Here is a 19327-nt window from a genome sequence, read left to right as displayed (position 1 = left end):
CTGGCGCGTATTTTGCGCAAATTTCTTAAAAACCTCCATACAACTATTTCTTATTCCTGTCATCTTCAACATTGAATTAGAATGTTTTGAACTTAAATGTACCTGCTGAACTACTTTCGATGAGTCTTAATGCCTGGAAAACAATAAAGGGGATATAATCGTATAGGGGGTAAATAGTGTTGTGAATATAAGGGCGACGGTAATGCTTGCCAGCATTGTGATTTTATTTTTAAACGTAATTTTAGTGTCGTCATACTATCTTTTGCTATTAATATTATAAAATCTTTAGTTGCATGATACATGAATGGTATTAATAGTTTTTAAAAGGGCAATATATAGATTTAATAATTATTAACCAGCGGCAATGAGTTCACCAGGCACATAAAATGAATTTAATAAACAACGATCAAGAATCAAAATAAACTAAAATTATCATTACTAGTAGTAACTATTAGTATTACTAAATAATCGTCAAGAAAATGTCCTTTTGAAAACAGATTGATGTCTACTCGCAATTTTCTCTTCTGCGAAGTTTTTAAACTGATCGTAGTCTCCAGCCTCCCCAATATTGACAGAAAAAATCCCAAACGATTGAGTATCCGATATCCGCTCCGCAAGGGGTCGAAGGTATCTCCTTGTGGCACGCAGATAAGGCTCCGTATCTAACTCACGAACACCTTGATAATCGATCTGAGAATGTCTACAGTAAATCTTGGGCGAATATTTTTAATAGAACTTTTTTCATTTAATCTGTTTAATAAAAATCTTAAAGAATTGCCTAATTCATTAACTTATTATTATAAGAATTATATTAGTTGTGAATATATTTAGTAGTACTGTTGGTACTATATACTATTATCACTATAAATAGTCATTAGACCGGATGAGTCAACTTAACCCATTGGCTTTACCAACCATGAAATCTTTGAAGTGACCCAGAAGTTTGTACATGAAAGTAAGAAAGACGTGAGATATAACAGTGTTATCTGCCTGAAGTTGAACATCCTGATGAAGGGTACAAATAAGAGCCCGGAGTTGGTTCTGGATCATGGAGGTAGATTTAGGGGGAAGAAGAGTGGACTCATCTCCGTAACACCTGTGATATTTTCCATTGTTAACTCTCGACTTCATTTGGGAGGAGGTATTTTATATTTCTTTTCACTTCATAAGGTGATGATTTTGTAATGTTTCTTTTTACAGTAAACCTCTATAGTCTATATCAGTGTCTCTCGGGGAAATATGCATGGTCGATTACAGGCTAATTAACTTAATTAAAGTTTGGGGGTAAAAAAGTGGCCAGGTATATTGAGGTATTTGAAAACGGTACTGTGCCATCGTTCTACAAAGACACCTACATTACACCACTATTTAAAAAGGGTGACAGGGCCAAGGCAGTCAACTACAGGCCAGAATTGCTCTCACTTCGCACATCATCAAAGTAAAGTGTATGAACGTATCCTCCGTGGTGTTATGGTTGACTTTATTGAGAAAAATCAGTTACTCTGCAACAACCAGCACGGATTCCGCTCAGGAAGAAGCTGCCTTACCCAGCTGTTAAGTCACGTAGACGATACAGTTCAAGGTCTTACTAGAAATGCAGACACTGACGCTATATATTTGGATTTTGCCAAAGCCTTTGATAAGGTCGATCATCGGTTACTGCTTCTGAAAATGAAGAGATTGGTGTTTCATGAGAAGGTGGTAAACTGGATCCGATCCTTCCTGACTGAAAGGAAGCAATGTGTTGTGTTAGATGGTGTATCATCGTTTGCTGCCGCAATCCTCAGTGGAGTTCCACAAGGCACCGTTCTTGGGCCACTGTTATTCATTCTGTTCATAAATGATATGAATCTATGTGTTAACCTTAAAGGGTCTGTCATCAGATTCTTTGCTGATGACACTAGGATTCTTAAGCATATCTACAGTTTGGCTGACAAAGATGTCATGCAGGATGATCTCAACTCTGTTGTTAATTGGGCTAAGTGCAACAACATGGCCATTCATGAGGATAAGTTCGAGCTTCTTGTTCACAAGCATTGTCCAAAGAATTCCTTGTTTGATCATCCATTCGCCATCCAAGCTCAAACATATGAAGTGTCTAACGGAAACATGCTGCCAATCTCTTAGATGGACAGGATAATGTAATATTTGCCGCCAGTATCATTTTCAGAGAGGGAGTTGTTGAAAACAACTATATAGGTCTCGTGACCAGAGATTTCAAAGATAATTCTGCACGCAAATTCGAACAAACGCCAAAGTGCATTTATTTGCAGTGACATGGTATATGAAAAATAATTAGGACCCCAATGATGGCCGAGAACTGAAAAGACATATTCGAGATTCGGAAAATCTTTTGTTTGTCGTTTGACTACATTATGCACGGATATTCTATATTGGATAGTGGATATATGTACATTCTAAACTTTTTTTGAAAAAAAAACAGAAGAACGCCACACAATGGAGCTTACCTGGGGACCCAGGCTGCAGGCTATTATGTTCATTAACAATAAAGATTCGGCGGAATGACAGGCTGAGCGCCGCCCAGTAAAATGGAGCTAGCATGGTCGATCATTAATGAATATTTATTATAATCCAATCTGATTCAAATTTTGCTCCAGCAAAATAAATGTTCGTTCCTAAGTTATATGATAATCAAATGTTTTGCTGCTTTTACTTCTAGAATCTAAATACCTTAAAACTTTTAGAACTTGTAGGTATTTAATATTTTAACCAATTTCAACTCTCAACAACATAAATATCATACATTTCAGCCAATTTTACAGTATTTCCAATTCCTCGTGGGTCATGAACAAATTGACTTGATTCTAAATGGATGTCTCATTCAATGAAACTGTTACTGTAACTGTAAGTATTGTTAATAATCTGTCGTATTCATAACTGAAGCTAAGACGGGATATTACTACCAAATTTACCCAATTATCCATCCACCTCAGGAAAGAATATGTTACGCCAACTTATAGCGCTATTGGTGTCATTAAAACTTTACACATCCGACCCACCACCACCACTACTCACTCTATCCCTCCCTACCTATCATTCCGACCCGAAGCTGAACCCCTCCACTCCAGCAAGTACTACTATGGAACAAACCATGTCTTACTTGGTGGACCCGCTGCTTATTGAAGATCGGTCTCAGCTACAATTTGTTGAACTCCCCCGAATAACCTGCAAAAAAGCAGCTGAACATTTCATTAAAAATAATTGGCTGACACATTATACTCCTCAAAATAACAGCACGATGGACGTCTGCAAAATGGTGATCGATGAACACCTTCTAAGAGAATCTTTATCGTTAGTGAACAATGAATTTTCCGAACAACTGTTTGAAGCAGCGTGGTTCTGTCAAGTGGAGCCCGCGTGGTTTTGTGATGGCACTTCAGATTGCTTGACGGATGAATGCCACTGTACAGACAGGACCACTGACTTATTCTTCTGTCCAAACAGCGGAGGTTGCATCACCTTCCCCCAGTTATGTGACGGTGTTACTGACTGTGATAATGGAGATGACGAATGTCTCTGCGAAGGCTCTGTCAAAGCAACGTGCACTGGATTAAAATCTCCAAATGTTTGTCTTCTAACCAAGCACTACTGCAGGCTGGAGAGTCTGTACGGTTCAGAGTACTTCTTATCTTTAAACTGCACCATTGAAGATGTAGAGAATTTAAACTGCACTAGAACTTTGGAGAGTAAGGTGCAGTTGGAGACGCCGTTATACAAGTGTCTTGGAGAAGCATACACTGTTTTGTTTTCCAGCGCTTCTTCATCCGCGACATCAGAGTACTGTGAAAATAACTGCACCCATGTCCCGGGTTTCCTACAGGACGGCTGGGCTACGTTTTGCGAACACGTATTTTTAGGAAACGTTATTGATTTTGTTTTCGAGTGTCAGCCCAATTATACGAGCCAGGACCAATTTCACATTTCAGTGTTATGTGACGAGACTGTGGACTGTACGAATGGCGCTGACGAAATAGGATGTGCTGGTAGATTTTACTGCTTCCTAAACAGTTCACAGTCCCTAGAATGGGTCTCCGCTAGTAAAACATGTGACAATGTCAATGACTGCTCCAACGGACGGGATGAGTGTGATTCTTGTGAACGAGGACGATCAGCTAACATCTTCATAAACTCAGATATCCTGCTTTATTTGACGGGTGTGATGGGATTGTTTATGTTGGTAGCTAACGTTATACTTATAGTGAGTATCAACTGCTACAAAGGTTCACCTTCTTCAAAAGCAGGCAAGGTCGACAGACTTCTCTGTCTTCAGATATTCGCTTTTGACGGGATAATGGGATTTTACCATTGTGGCATAGTTGCAGCAGCCCTGATCCTCAACTCTAAAGGTGACTTCTGCTCTTTGAACGAAATTTGGAGATCAAGCATTTATTGTCAACTACTGGGAATGTTATTCTCGATAGCGTCACATGGGTCACTGAATGCTATAGCACTTATGAGTGTGGTACGATGTCTTAATTGTCTTTGGATGGAATACGAAAGCGAACTGTCCGCCATATATGCCATATCAGCACTATTGATCACCGTTAATGTGGTTAATGCCTTGATCCCTATTCTCCCATTTGATATCATTCAAAACATCTTCCGTACTGAAATTTTCTTCCATAATTTCAAAGATAACCCCTTCATAACTTCTAGCCGTGTAAACCTTACTTGGCTAGACTTGGTGCACGAGAGATACTACTCCAACACGACAGATCTGCGCACAACCATCAGGAACCTTAACAACATCACCTCCAACAGAAACGTGTTCAATGTCACTGATATTGGGTACTATGGCAACACCCCACTCTGTGTTCACAACGTCTTCAAGGAGCAAGAATCTTACCTGATCTACAAGATTTCCTACCTTGTTGTGCTCTCAGTCCTTCTCACAATAATAACACTCACATACTTGGCCATCATACGGAAACACGTCATATCACGGCGAGAAGTTGAGAATTTGGGTGGTGGCGGGAACAGGCAAAACGCAGAGGCACCATCCCTGGCTGTGAAGGTCCTCCTTATGATTGGCACCCAACTGGCTAGCTGGCTATCTTTTATTGGGGTTGCTGTCTACTTTCACATTGTTAGTGATAGACCTCCTTTTCTACTCTTTGAAATCCTAGTTCTAATCGTCCTGCCGATCAACAGTGCACTGAATCCCATATTCTACAGTGGACTGTACAAGAAAATTATCTCTTTTGTCTGGGTAAATTGGAGATGGTTCGTCACAAAAGTTTACCTACATTAAACCTGTTATCTACAACTTAAGCTTGTTGTCTACAATAAGCTTGTTGTCTACAATAAGCTTGTTATCTACATATTCCAATTTACTGCTAGATATTTAGTTTTAATTCTGCAATGTTAAAGACACTGTCGAACGTATCGAATTTTTCTGCCAAACCTAACAAAAGAAGCAGTGTCCATATCAAAGTGTAAAAGTGGTTCCGAATCTTCCTCGAGTTCCCTCTGAACAGCTGGTAAATCCTCTGTCATAGCCCCGATCAAGTAGGGTGTAGGGGCTGTTACTACCTGGAACAGTGCTATTTTCAGAGAGTTATAAATATACTAAATATATTAATTATCATATAATCATTTTGTTCATTATAATTACACTTTCAATTTCAAATCAACAAGACATAATAAGCTAGAACGAAAAGATGTCTCGACCAATTAGTTGAGATTGATCGGTGGAGAACAGTCAGGGACCTAAAATTTCATACGAGTCACTCCCAGTTTCTACGATTGAAAAGAAAAAGTTGGAAAAACTCATGGGGGATCACCGTAATTTAGGTTTTATCGAGCAGTATATCCCCCTGTCACGTGATCAAACCTCAATCATCTGTCTAGGAAGTATTGGGATGTAGATACACTCCCACTTGAGCGGGTATATGAGGGTAGCAAGCGAGGAGACACAGCTGGATAGTTTAGCGAGGTGGTGGTGGGAGCAGGAGATGAGGATACGACGCTCGTGGAGCACACTACCGAACAGTTCTATTACTTGTTGGACTGTGAACCATTGGAACAGTTTGTTAAGCTCCACGTGTTCCAGTCTAGCACCATCTAAAGGCCGTTCTATCTCCACGTCTTCTAGCCGACCTGAATTTATTTTGTTAAACGAAGAGGCTCCGTCTCGAATTTGTTTTCATTTCTACGTATAAATTGGTGTGCTTTTATTAAACTAATTTTAAACACGATCAGAAGATGAGTGTTATTACATACCTTTGAGGTGGTTGAGATGTTTAGCCCGCACTTTGCAGCCAGGCGCAGGGATTGGCAGGGAGATCTGAAGAGGATCTAGATAAATTTACACATGATCTGTAGAATACACTAATAAATGTCGCAGATATCTTCCATTCAATTATATGAGTGCGAATAAATAAAAACACGTAAAGAATAAAGATGCTACCAAATCAAAGAAATTAAAACAGAGACAGTAATATTAGTGACCGTGGCACTGAGGAAACCATGAACAGCAGCTTCAGAAACAGCGTGTAGTTCGGTAAGTTTGTTGAGAAGAACGTTGTACAGCTCCAATGATGCTAACTTGCTAATCACGCAGTATACCTGACAAGAGAGAGAGCGTGTTATTATACTTTATCATCATATGGACTGACAGCCCCTCCTCTATACGATTATACAAGCTCCTCTGGTAGCTCTACTCCTCACATTCAACGAGAAGTAAAACTAGAGACTATAATTATAAGTCCCTCAATACTCTGTTATAAACTACAGCGTGAATGGAATTGTTCGTTCGCGTTTTCCCCACTCTTTCATAGAATTATTGCAATAACGTTTATCAGAACAATTTATACTCAAGAGTCTAGTCTAAATACTGAGTGATAAAATGGTAGAGGAAAAGCTAAACATAAAAATAGACAATGATCGACATGAAAATCTAATTAATTTACGAACGTTTAAGTGATATTATTAAGTTATATTATTATATTATAAAGCATTAAGACTGACACCGATTATCTGCAATTGCAACGCTACCACTATAAAATCAATCGCTCAAATAAAAAAATTGTTGATAGGCCTGAGTTTATGAAAGTAACGTCAATTGATGTATTTTTGACGCTGATTCTGAATCACCCCCATGACGTCGAGTAGAAATGCTTCCCTGAGGAGTTATGAAAAAAACTGTTCTGAGGTCACGTTTTGATCACGTTTTGAACACGCGAAATAATATAAATATGAGCTCGCAATTGCATGACATCAGAAAGTTTTGTAGCACTCACAATTTATAACTATATCAGCTCCAAGTATTGTGACTTTTATTATTAACTATAGTTCTTGTAATTTATTTTTAGGACTATTTCTACAAAAAAGATCGTGATCGTGCTGACTCAAACATTTGTACATTGTAAGCGTTTTTACACTATGCGGTTTGGGGTGATCATCGTTCAAAAATATAATCGTACTTGTTCCATTATTGTAGTTGTTTTAACTTTTTTTTCAAATTTGCTTTTCAAATATTTTATATTACACAGAACGAAAAAATAAAGTCGAGAAATTGCCCCAAAATTGAATTTTTCCTGATAACATGAACTTTGTCAGTATCTGTCTCCCTTCTTAGGTGTAGTCCATCCCGATTCCCGATGCGTCTTAAAAACTCTCCTCTCCTCTATTTCTAAGTATTTATCTAATAAAAATCTTTAATGCTATAATTAGTAACCATGTCTGTCCTTGCCAGAGGCATCCTCAGAGACCAGCCAGAAGATAATCTAAAGTACTCCGCAGGCTTTTTCGATGACACGATCAGAGTCCAGGATGGTAAGAATAAGATATATGATGTGATTTAATCGAGATTTTCTGCTGATTTTTTCTTATTAGCTTATTGTATGATTTATTTGATTCTTCCAGTATTGCTTATGCAAACTTACTTCACAACGTGAACCATTTACATGCTTAAAACTATTCATTGTGCAATTTTGGTCCAGTTGACACGGCAGAAGAACCAGTCAAACCAGCCCCTCCATCTGAACCAGAACCCACATCCACCGCTTCCGTGAGTTTTAATGGCTGTTATTATGTTTATTTTTAGAATTTAGAAGGATAGGAAAATACAATATTTGCTATAGCTAACATGCTAACCACATACCTGTGGCAGTACAGTACTTTTGTCACGTGACTTAACGCGTCTACAGTAGCCGTACTGTTTATCTCCCGTTACTTCTGTTAGCACGAAGGAGTAAATGCTCGTCAACACTGATTCTCCTGGGTATAAAAGTATCACAGGGTCAATCAATGATGGGGCGATCGTTTTGGACGCCAATAAAATTCCAAAATCACTGTCAGAAGTCCAAACAAGTGTGGCTCACCTCCCCACAAGTGTTATAGGTATATCACGTTATTAATAAAAAATAACAAACCTTCAGTTATCCGCTGGGAGTCAGGGAAACAAAAGAGAGGAAGAAAAGGAGAGGGATCAGGACCACTGAGTTTGGGAAATGAGTATGAAACGTAGGGAGTAAGGTCATCCGCTCCTTCCTGGAATTGTTCTGTGTGCTATCTTGGAACTAACTAACAATGTTACTAACAGTGTTATTAACAGTGTTACTAACAGTCTTACTAACAGTCTTACTAACAGTGTTACTAACAGTGTTACTAACAGTGTTACTAATACTAACAGTGTTACTAACAGTGTTACTAACACTGTTAACGCCATGATTTTAGTTAAAACCAGCCATAACCGTCGGATTTCAGCTTCTAAAAGGGAGGTTTATGAAAATAACCAACCTGTCGTTTGAGGGAAACAATGACGATCCTATCAAAGAAAGGGATATCCAAAGTATCGGTATTACCTAACTTCTTGGCTCTTGCTAGTGTTGGTCTGTCTACTTTCTTTAGGACTGGTTTCTTTCCTTAAATGTTTACATCAGAGATGTTGCTGGCCAAGCTAACTTCAAGAAACAGATTTAAATAGAGATTGAGTACTGCACTTATCAGTTAGGTCCAAGAGTAGATACTGTTTAAAGTTCGACCAATAACCGCCTAGTCGCCCCGGCCAACCCCCCCCCCCCCCCCCCCCTCTCTCTCTCTCTCTCCCCCTCTTTCTAGATATGAAATATGTCTGTACTAACCTGTTCCGTTAGCATTGTGAGAAGTAGGTGAGGGTAGTTTGAACTGGGTGGTTGCGATACTGTTGGGTCTGGTTCTAGGTGTCACGTCCCGTCCTTTATAAAACTGGTGGGATTACATCCAGTTACTCGTCATAGATATAAATTATAAGTGTTCTTGATTGAAGTTGTTGTATTGTACAAAACATAAAGTCACTCGTGATTACACTGATCAAAAACATAAATCGTCGAGTTTCGTGGAATGCAAACCCAAAACTCTTTTTCCAGCATCTACCCCACATTCCACAAGTTGGATGGATGTAGGATAAAAAGTAAAGTATGCTGAAGTATAATCACCCGGCGGAGGATGGGTGATTCTACATGATGTGGAAGTGTGACAGGTGTAGAAACCCTTCTGTCGGCATGCTTTAGGTATTCTTCTAATGAGGCTGAGAACCGCTTGTCGGCCACGGTTTAAACAATCGGTACACTTGATTTGCAGTTATTTGCAGAATCGGTGGGCTACACTTGAATTAATTTGTTACTTAAAGTCGCTGGATACCCAGCTTTTCCTCAGTATCACATAAATCAAAAGGAATCAATTATTAAATTTAAGCTTATCAACAGAGGCAAACATGTAATTGTATATCATCAAATTCAATGCTTTTTAGATCAATTTACAACATGAAGTACAACATGAATTATCGGAACAATGAAAAGTGATTTAAAACCAACAACTCCACTGAACACTGAGTACTTACTGAAGAACGATTCATCCTTCTACAATTAACTCCTTAAAAAGCAACTTCAACCCATGATCTATAGCTGATATACAACCCAAAACTGAAAACTGTCAAGTCAGCACTAGTCAATATAATTTATATTGACTCGATACCTTTTTACTTTTATATTATAAAGGTATCGAGGTTACCTAAAAGCCAGCTGAGAGGTTGAGCACACGGGGTTAGTATCAGATTACAATATTGAGGTACTACATGAGATATTGTATCTTTACAGCGACACTCTGATTACATTACGAATGGTTCTATGCTATATTAAGACGCAATGGAATATGTATATACCTATATATAAATATAGGTTTGAGGTGGACACAAGGTTTAGGGCACAAGGTTTAGGACACAAGGTTTAGGGCACTATTTTTTTCTGCTTGATTTGTTTGTATCTCTGAAAATACAGTGGGTGTAATAATGGGCACTATCCGTCGCGGAGTCGAGTCCGCGGCGGAGCCGCCGGACTCCGAGCGGACTCCGGCGGTGCTCCGCCAAAATGTATTTACAGTGGACTCGAGTACATTTTGGCGGACTCCGAGCGGAGCCGAGCGGACTCCGAGCGGACTTTAAAGTCCGCCGCGGACTCCGAGCGGCTCCGCGGCGGCTCGGTGGAGTGTCCGCCGCGGACTAAGCCACTAGGCGGACTCAGGTCCGCCGCGGACTCCGGCGGAGTGCTTGGCGGACTCCGCCGGACCTCTCCGCCAGACTTGAATCCGGCGGAGTCCGGCGGAGCTTGGCGGAGTCCGCCAGCTCGGCGGACTCCGCTCGGAGTCCGCCGGACTCCTACAGAGTCCACTGACTTCCGACCTCCGTCTTCCGACCCTCGGCTAAATTTGTCACGTGACATACAACATAGCATTTTGCAATATTGTGGTCAGATGAAAAGGTCGCTAGTGATAAACCTTAACCATTACCCTCACAATGTCAATAGTGTACAACTCTAGTCCTAACTTTGATCCTATAATGTATAAACGTTGACCCTAACCCTCCACCAAACCGTCCGCAGCGAAATATCAATGTCATTGACTGGTCACGTGACCAAAACAATTTTTGTCATATTATCTCATCTTGTCATATTATCTCATTACATATGGGGAAGCGTTTTTAGCAAGCAAAAATACGTCGACCATCACAGGACGACGCCAGCCAGCACTCTCTACGCTCTTCGAGCTCCGATCGTCCTGTGACGAAGTAAGGACGAAGCCTGAGGTCCTCAGGTAACGGATGATGATTAATCACTCTACACTCGACTGTCACGTGACTTTTTCAACCGGTTCTCTAGCTGGTCCTGAACGACTTTTTGAAATCCTAACCCTCTAATCTGATCCCAACCCTAACCCTAACCCAATCTTTAACAAAAGCATACACTAAAACCCTAACGAGAAATTAGACTAACTTCCTTATACGGTCATATCACGTGATCGAGACAGTTTTTTGCCAATATCTCGTCAGGGGAGCATTTTAACCGTATGTCATGGGGGGTGATTCGGAATCAGCGTCCGAAAATACATATACATTGATTGAAGTTCGTTTTAACTGTCGGGGTCCCTTTTAGAACAATCTCGAAAATCGACTGTAGAGTGATTTAGCACGCTCGTCAGGTAACATCGACCACCGATTGAAAATTCAAAGATTTTTTGACATAAAGGTCAAATGTAAAACTAAAATCTTGATGTTGATTGATTGACGACGTCAATTTTTGAGCATAGCGCGAGCGCATGCGGAAAAGGACCGCGTAGCTAGTCAAGATGTTGATAAATATTTGGCTTGTGGCGCGATGTGTTGCTCTAACTATAGCCCTCTCGCTTGCAGTAGCGCGCGACCGCCGGAGGCGGAAATGACCTGGTTAGCTAGGTAAACGCGATGTGCCTTGTAGGATGAACTCCTACTAGCTGACGCCATTCGCAGCTGTGCTGCGCGCTGTACGTCAGCGATCGAAATTTATACGCGTATCCCCCGTTAAGATGTGCCACTCGACGCGCCACACAATTTTTCTCGTTGCTCGTCGCACGTCGACGAACAACGAAGCTCGTTGCGACGCGCCGCGCAATGAGCTGCCAGGCTAGGACATCGTCCTGGTCCAACAAATTTTGGCGAGCGATTTTCTCCAAAAATTTAATGAGGGCGCCGACTTCCACTCTGGCGCGCTAGGTTTCTTCTTACCCAGCGCGCGTTCCTTAATGGGATGAGGTAAAATTAGGTAAAATGAGGTAAAAATTGACGTCGTCAATCAATCAACATCAAGATTTTAGTTTTACATTTGACCTTTATGTCAAAAAATCTTTGAATTTTCAATCGGTGGTCGATGTTACCTGACGAGCGTGCTAAATTAATATATATAAATCACTCTACAGTCGATCTTCGAGATTGTTCTAAAAGGGACCCCGACAGTTAAAACGAACTTCAATCGATGTATTTTCGGACGCTGATTCCAAATCACCCCCCATGACATACGGTTAAAATGCTCCCCTGACGAGATATTGGCAAAAAACTGTCTCGATCACGTGATATGACCGTATAAGGAAGTTAGTCTAATTTCTCGTTAGGGTTTTAGTGTATGCTTTTGTTAAAGATTGGGTTAGGGTTAGGGTTGGGATCAGATTAGAGGGTTAGGATTTCAAAAAGTCGTCCAGGACCAGATAGAGAACCGGTTGAAAAAGTCACGTGACAGTCGAGTGTAGAGTGATTAATCATCATCCGTTACCTGAGGACCTCAGGCTTCGTCCTTACTTCGTCACAGGACGATCGGAGCTCGAAGAGCGTAGAGAGTGCAGCTGGCTGGCGTCGTCCTGTGATGGTCGACGTATTTTTGCTTGCTAAAAACGCTTCCCCATATGTAATGAGATAATATGACAAAATGAGATAATATGACAAAAATTGTTTTGGTCACGTGACCAGTCAATGACATTGATATTTCGCTGCGGACGGTTTGGTGGAGGGTTAGGGTCAACGTTTATACATTATAGGGTCAAAGTTAGGACTAGAGTTGTACACTATTGACATTGTGAGGGTAATGGTTAAGGTTTATCACTAGCGACCTTTTCATCTGACCACAATATTGCAAAATGCTATGTTGTATGTCACGTGACAAATTTAGCCGAGGGTCGGAAGACGGAGGTCGGAAGTCAGTGAACTCTGTTGGAGTCCGGCGGACTCCGAGCGGAGTCCGCCGAGCTGGCGGACTCCGCCAAGCTCCGCCGGACTCCGCCGGATTCAAGTCTGGCGGAGAGGTCCGGCGAAGTCCGCCAAGCACTCCGCCGGAGTCCGCGGCGGACCTGAGTCCGCCTAGTGGCTTAGTCCGCGGCGGACACTCCACCGAGCCGCCGCGGAGCCGCTCGGAGTCCGCGGCGGACTTTAAAGTCCGCTCGGAGTCCGCTCGGCTCCGCTCGGAGTCCGCCAAAATGTACTCGAGTCCACTGTAAATACATTTTGGCGGAGCACCGCCGGAGTCCGCTCGGAGTCCGGCGGCTCCGCCGGAGTCCGCTCGGAGTCCGGCGGCTCCGCCGCGGACTCGACTCCGCGACGGATAGTGCCAACCAATGCGTACTGAAACTGGTATTGGAGTACTGCGCTAGTTTTATAGGCCACAACTCTCAAGCAGAATATAATCAGATATTAGGTACGTGTTTTTGTCAAAAATAGCTCCCTTACTTGTGGTCTAAATATCTTTCATTTAAGAAAACAAACTTACTAAATGTATAACCACAGAAAAGTATATGATCATGAGAGACGATTGAAACACGATTGAAACACTTAATACACACAAGATTGTAAACACACATAGCGTACGCAGAATATAGTACGACGTATGTAGATTTCTATACGTAGACACCTTATATTATTACTTCTGAAAACCTCGCAGTACTCCTACAAATAACCTAATTTCCCATGAAAGGCCGAGAGGGCGACAAGGTGAAACAAAAGAACCAACAAATTGGAGGTTGAGTAGGGAGAAATAATCAAGCTATGGGGTTCACCAAATTTAGTTGGTTAATTACTAATACTATTGCTCAGTACTATATGATGGGGAGTGGAAGAGTTTGATAACTAGTAAGGGTTATGATGTATTTACCTGAGGACCCCAGGCTATTATGTTCATTAACCGAATAGAGATTAGGCGGAATGACAGGCTGAGCGCGGCCCAGTAATGATGTATGAGTAATGAGTACATACACAATTATACAGAAGTATGCACTAAACTGTAAACATGTACAGAAACAACAAATTGTATCTAGAATGAGTTGGCCACAGCAAATTATTTTAGTATTACGTAAACAATAACATTCAATATCAATATTTTATATTACTTCCTAGAATACCATTATATTACATACACCAAAATACAAAATTGTGATAAACATTTTACATAATTAATGTTTTACTTTTATTTAATGTCGCAGAAGAGCCGACATATTCATTATTCATCTCAACTCTCAAGTTCGTCGCGTGGATTTTAGTCACCATGTAGTGACTAAGTGACTTACACCCTATGGCCTATAGTTATACTAGCGAGAGTTGGCTACGGCGTGTTTTTCGAGCGTCCTTATGCAACACGATCTCGTGATGTTAAGATGTTATTACAAATACAACACCTGATCATAAATCTCAGACCCTTTAAAAATAAATCCTATATTATTGTTTCATCCGTCTTGATCGTACTCGTAGACATGGAACCACGGATAAAAATTGAAACAGCTGAGAGAATGAGATTGTACCTGAGGTAGCTAGACTGGTTTACTGTATACTTAAAGTGCTATATTCCGATTCTGCAGACAACCACCGCCTGGCTATATAGAAGACGGAAGAAATTAAAAACTTGTTCCAGCGGTTCCGGTGCAGTAGGAGTTGCACTTTGCAGTTTGTCGTCCTGGCTACAGTCCAAAACTCTGTATAGAACTATAGTAAGGTCATCGTCAATCGTACGTTTTTAATCTGATTTTGACAATCATGACACAGACAACATATGTAGATAGTAATATAGTAAATCGATAATTTGTAAAAAGACTGAATTTTACCAACGGAGGATCACTACGAACATGAATGAATCAACTCCAAACTCACAAAACTCAACCACAACTTCACTTTAAGTTTAAGTAGCTACTTTTTACATTTTAAATTTAATCCCACCTGTTAAAAAAGTTAGACGAGAGCACAGATCACAGGAGATCAGTTGGACGAGCTCCAAGGTTCGCCTAGCTACCGTATCCTGGTTATATAATACACGCGATGTCTCCTGAGCCCTGGGTCCTGGCGACTCCGGGCCCTGGGTCCTGGCGACTCCGGGCCGTTACATAGCATACACCGAGGAGAGTTGGACAACTATTCATGATTCTTACGTAGGCGTAATGAGGACGTGACTTGTATGATTGAATTTGATGGCACTGAACCAATGGTTAATGATAGGACCAGAATCACGCGATGTTTGTGGACTACTGCCAAGAATATCAAGCTGAACAGGTACAACCAGGTTTTTTTAGAGAGGATAAATGGGATCAGTTGATTGCCTCGAGCATTAAAACAGTTTTGATCCGGCTTACGTTTTGCATTTAAGCATTTACTGATACCTCTTTGATTTGATCAAACCAGGTACTTGAAAATGGTCATCTTCCCTATTCACCAAATTGGTCTGGTGAGCTTCACTATGAAAAATTTTCGGATTTTTTAATGATTTTGAATACCTTCGAGCGTTAATTTTATGGTATCCGTTCAAAATCATGTTCGTTTAGCATTCAGGCAGTGACTGGTTAATCCGTTCAATAACGTCCGATAAGGTAGGTAATTTGTTTGCAGTTTACAGCTGTTATAAGTGTAAGTGTAAGTAATAACTAACAAGTTGTAAAATGTCATATCTGAACAATTGAAAATGGAATATGCAGACATGGCATGTAGCACACACGACCCAACTCATTGTCCAAGTTCATGCACAGTTCACACGTTTGGTCGGCTGTTTCATGTGACTCTTTCGGTTAAGAAGCGTCATATGTCACCTCCCATCCCATCGTAAACGAACTCGTGATATAAGGCTAATTCAGATGTCACAATTACTTTTGCTATACGTGACCATATTGATATATAATTATATTATGCCGGTTAATTTATTGCCAACTATATAAGTATAACTGTATATGCTTGTTATTTCCGCAATTGGAGTTTCTTTTGGACTCACGCCAGCTAATCGGGTTGCAACCTACTGAACGATGATTGTGGTGAATAATTAATAACACCAATTCTGAATACATCGTATCTTGCTGTATAAGTATTAAAACCATGAATGGCTTTTATTGTCCATTTTGCAGGCCTTAGTAACTGTAAAGCGTTATATCGTAAATTAAAATAAGAGATAATAAACTTTTAAATTTAATATTACTCTAAAATTAAAATAGGCCCCAAGGAAACGAAAAATATTATAAAGGAGTCTCCATCATATCTGGTTCTTAAATTAAAGGTTTAAAACGTGTGTTCTGTGTACGTACCACCAATATTGTGACTTTAATTTTACCAAAACCCATAATCATGGGTAGAGTGGACCGCTGCCAGTGTCTCTCTTTCCAAAACAAAAGGAAATGATATTAATTTGATTGACCGTTCTCAAATGCAAAATGATACCGAGAATGAAATCGGTCGCTCGCTTTTCCCATTCATTCACGGCTTACGAATTGTAATAATGAATAAGTTTCGATTGATTACATCAATCAGATGCTGTAAAAATCTCTTTGGGTTGCGTTCGGGTCGATACCTAGTATTTCGGGGTAAGGGTGGTAGTTATTACTTATTGAATTAGCTGAAGTTTATTGAATCTTTATTGCCGAGTACAGCTGCCTTTGGGTAGTTCTTCTTAATCTATTACAATTGTAAATGAATGGGAAAAGCGAGCGACCGATTTCATTCTCGGTATCATTTTGCATTTGAGAACGGTCAATCAAATTAATATCATTTCCTTTTGTTTTGGAAAGAGAGACACTGGCAGCGGTCCACTCTACCCATGATTATGGGTTTTGGTAAAATATCATCTCTTTTTGATTATAATGTCAGGGTACTTTATAAAGTCGAAATATAAACTGATATCTTCATTAATAAGGAGGAAGTTTCAACGATTTCGAAATTTTTCCTTTAAAAACATTTCCTTGTGTTTAGGTAAGCATATCGGTCGATCACTGACTGAATATGCCACTTAATACTCATTCAAGTTGGCATTAAATTCATATATAATGACATTAAACTGTGGTGGCAAAGCAGAATTTGTTGGAAATCACGAATGAGCAAAATTCTCACCTTTCGCACGTGCAAACTTTGAGCGGACGTTGCGTGCGCATCCGATATTGAATCGCCGTAAATTTTTGCATGTAATTGTTTTATATATAGTTTGATAAGCATGCAAAGTTTCAAAGTATTTCAAGAAGAACTGTAATCACAACGGCACTCTAAAGTTGACAGAAAATGACGAAAACAGCAATTTTCAGTGATTTTAGCGATTTTCTATCAATTTGGGCGTGTCCCAACGTGTGCAACTTTTCGATTTTCAACTTTAAAACTAGCCTATGACACAATTTATACCTATAGGAAGCAGAACTGAGCTCCACAACCCAAGGCATGGCCCAACACCAGAGAATACTAAATCGCAAAATTGACGTTTTTATAAAATAATTCTTCAAAAAAGCACAAACTTCAATGACGAATATCTTTATGAAGGAGCAAGCTAGAAAAACTTTCCGGTAGATTTTCAGAATGCTTGAACAATTATCTAAGATGAAAATTTCCTCAGATTTTGAATACAATTACTTTTTAATGGTGTAAAATCAGTTTTAAAAGTTATTACTTTGTCAAAAATCAAGTTTTAAAAACGGTTAACTTGATGACGTCATCAAGGGGTGTTCATGACGTCAAATAATTTGTTTATACAATGTAAACTAAAGTGTAAACAATTATTTTCAAGACCTGTGGTAGGAAATGGCTGTATCTTTTATACTTTTGAATCTATGGACAATTAAATACAGGCTACAATTGACTGGCAAAGCGTCTATCCCTGAATATATATATATATGTATATATGTATCACGACAATCTATCGTAAAACAGGGGTTCTAGAAAACCCATTTCCCGATGCTCCTGAAACCTGAAACTTTTTTTGCAGTCGATTTGGCCACCGTCTAGACGCCCTGAAAAATTTCAGATCTCTAACTCAATTTTAACATGGTTTTTAAGGCACCTGAATATGGCGATTTTGGGTTTTTTACCGAATTTCGTATAACAGTGCTGGCGAGTATTTTATGCAAATTTCTTAAAAATCTCAACATAACTATTTTTATTTCTGTCATCTTTGACATCAAATTAGAATGTTTTGAACTAAAAATAAATCTGCTGATCGACTTCCGATGAGTCTTAATGCCTGAAAAACTCCTGCCGGAGGCGGCGGCCTTCGGCCGGAGTGCACGCTTCGCGTGCACGAAAGAGGCTTGTAACGTGTACCAAAGGGGGTATAATAGTAAAGGGGGTATAATAGTAAAGGGGGTATAATAGTAAATGGGGTACATAGTATACCCACAATAAATGCAACGGTCGTGCTTGCCAGCACTGTGATATACTTTTGCAACTTCAGTTGGATCCAGATTTTACCACAATGGGTCTTGAGGACCCCTCGGAGATTTACAGACCGGAACCCCCTCAATTCGAACTGGACAAAGCAATGGAGAACTTCAGGGACTACGAAAACTTGGAGGGGGAAATGATAAGAGTCAGGGATACGTACTACGATATGCACAAGAACCAGACTCATCAGTTTGCTTGTGATCAGGTACATTGTGATCAGATAAATCGAATATTTTAATTGATGTCTTCTGTCAACTACAAGTAATACAAAATGTGCATGATATTCACAACCGAAACTCCACGATCGAACTTCACGCAACTGCACTGTTCTACCATCCCATGATTAGTCTGTAAAATAATGGACCCTATATCCAGCGAGAAAAGTACAGGTCAGGAATAATGGGGAAGCACACGATAATGGAGATGATGGACGTGGTGGCTAAACTAGTGGATGAGAGTGACCCGGACACCTCGCTACCTAATGATATACACATGTACCAGGTATAGTAGGAGAGGGGGAGGGAGGGGAGAGGGGGAGGGGGTGCATAACCTGGACAAGCTTACTTTACTTTATAAAACCTAGTTTGGTCTGAAGTTCAATTTTATACATATTAGTAGATTTTTGGCAGTATTACAAGATGAGGTCTCAAGTGATTTGCGAGAATCGAACTTAATGAACGTTTTCTGCAGACAGCTGAGAGAATAAGAGAAGCCCATCCAGACCAGCCATGGTTTGCTCTGGTAGGTTTAATCCACGACCTGGGAAAAGTGCTGGCCCTACACGGTGAACCCCAGTGGGCAGTGGTGGGAGACGTCTTTGTTACCGGCTGCCAACCTGGATCCTCAGTCGTCTTCGGATTACCCAGG

General features: G+C 40.3%; 2 protein-coding genes across 7 annotated transcripts in view; one reads left to right on the top strand and one right to left on the bottom strand.

The window, feature by feature from the left end:
• The window catches only part of LOC134822801 (inositol oxygenase-like), an 81298-nt gene that overhangs the window by 58752 nt on the left and 3219 nt on the right, over positions 1-19327 (top strand). The window contains exons 2-5 of one of the 6 annotated variants that reach the window (XM_063834065.1): positions 15599-15645; positions 18471-18665; positions 18836-18961; positions 19151-19326. In XM_063834065.1, coding sequence (XP_063690135.1) covers positions 18492-18665; positions 18836-18961; positions 19151-19326 — 476 coding nt within the window. In that variant the 5' untranslated portion in view covers positions 15599-15645; positions 18471-18491. Of the gene's footprint in view, positions 1-15243; positions 15332-15372; positions 15504-15560; positions 15646-15993; positions 16081-18470; positions 18666-18835; positions 18962-19150; position 19327 lie in introns of those variants that run through there. The other 5 variants (XM_063834060.1, XM_063834064.1, XM_063834061.1 and 2 more) reach the window with 5 other exon arrangements.
• LOC134822963 (DENN domain-containing protein 2B-like) lies at positions 265-10023 on the bottom strand. Its single transcript, XM_063834247.1, has 11 exons — positions 9845-10023; positions 9108-9210; positions 8764-8888; positions 8397-8514; positions 8126-8241; positions 6472-6588; positions 6244-6307; positions 5855-6120; positions 5426-5553; positions 916-1096; positions 265-690 (listed from the first exon to the last, which is right to left on the bottom strand). The coding sequence occupies exons 1-11, from the start codon at positions 9857-9859 to the stop codon at positions 472-474; spliced, it is 1452 nt and encodes a 483-aa protein (XP_063690317.1). The 5' UTR covers positions 9860-10023; the 3' UTR covers positions 265-471.

This window comes from Bolinopsis microptera, chromosome 11, assembly GCF_026151205.1.
Source record: "Bolinopsis microptera isolate Bmic1 chromosome 11, MBARI_Bmic_1.0, whole genome shotgun sequence".
In the NCBI taxonomy this organism is placed as follows: domain Eukaryota; kingdom Metazoa; phylum Ctenophora; class Tentaculata; order Lobata; family Bolinopsidae; genus Bolinopsis; species Bolinopsis microptera.
Note: the sequence above shows the minus strand (reverse complement) of the source record. Positions and strands in the feature narration are given on the sequence as shown.

Coding starts and splice junctions, on each gene's coding strand:
- LOC134822963 (XM_063834247.1), bottom strand. Junction 8,242..8,396: donor CTCCCAGCGGATAACTGAAG/GTTTGTTATTTT, acceptor TTTTATACCCAG/GAGAATCAGTGTTGACGAGC. Junction 5,554..5,854: donor TTCCTAGACAGATGATTGAG/GTTTGATCACGT, acceptor GCACTGTTCCAG/GTAGTAACAGCCCCTACACC.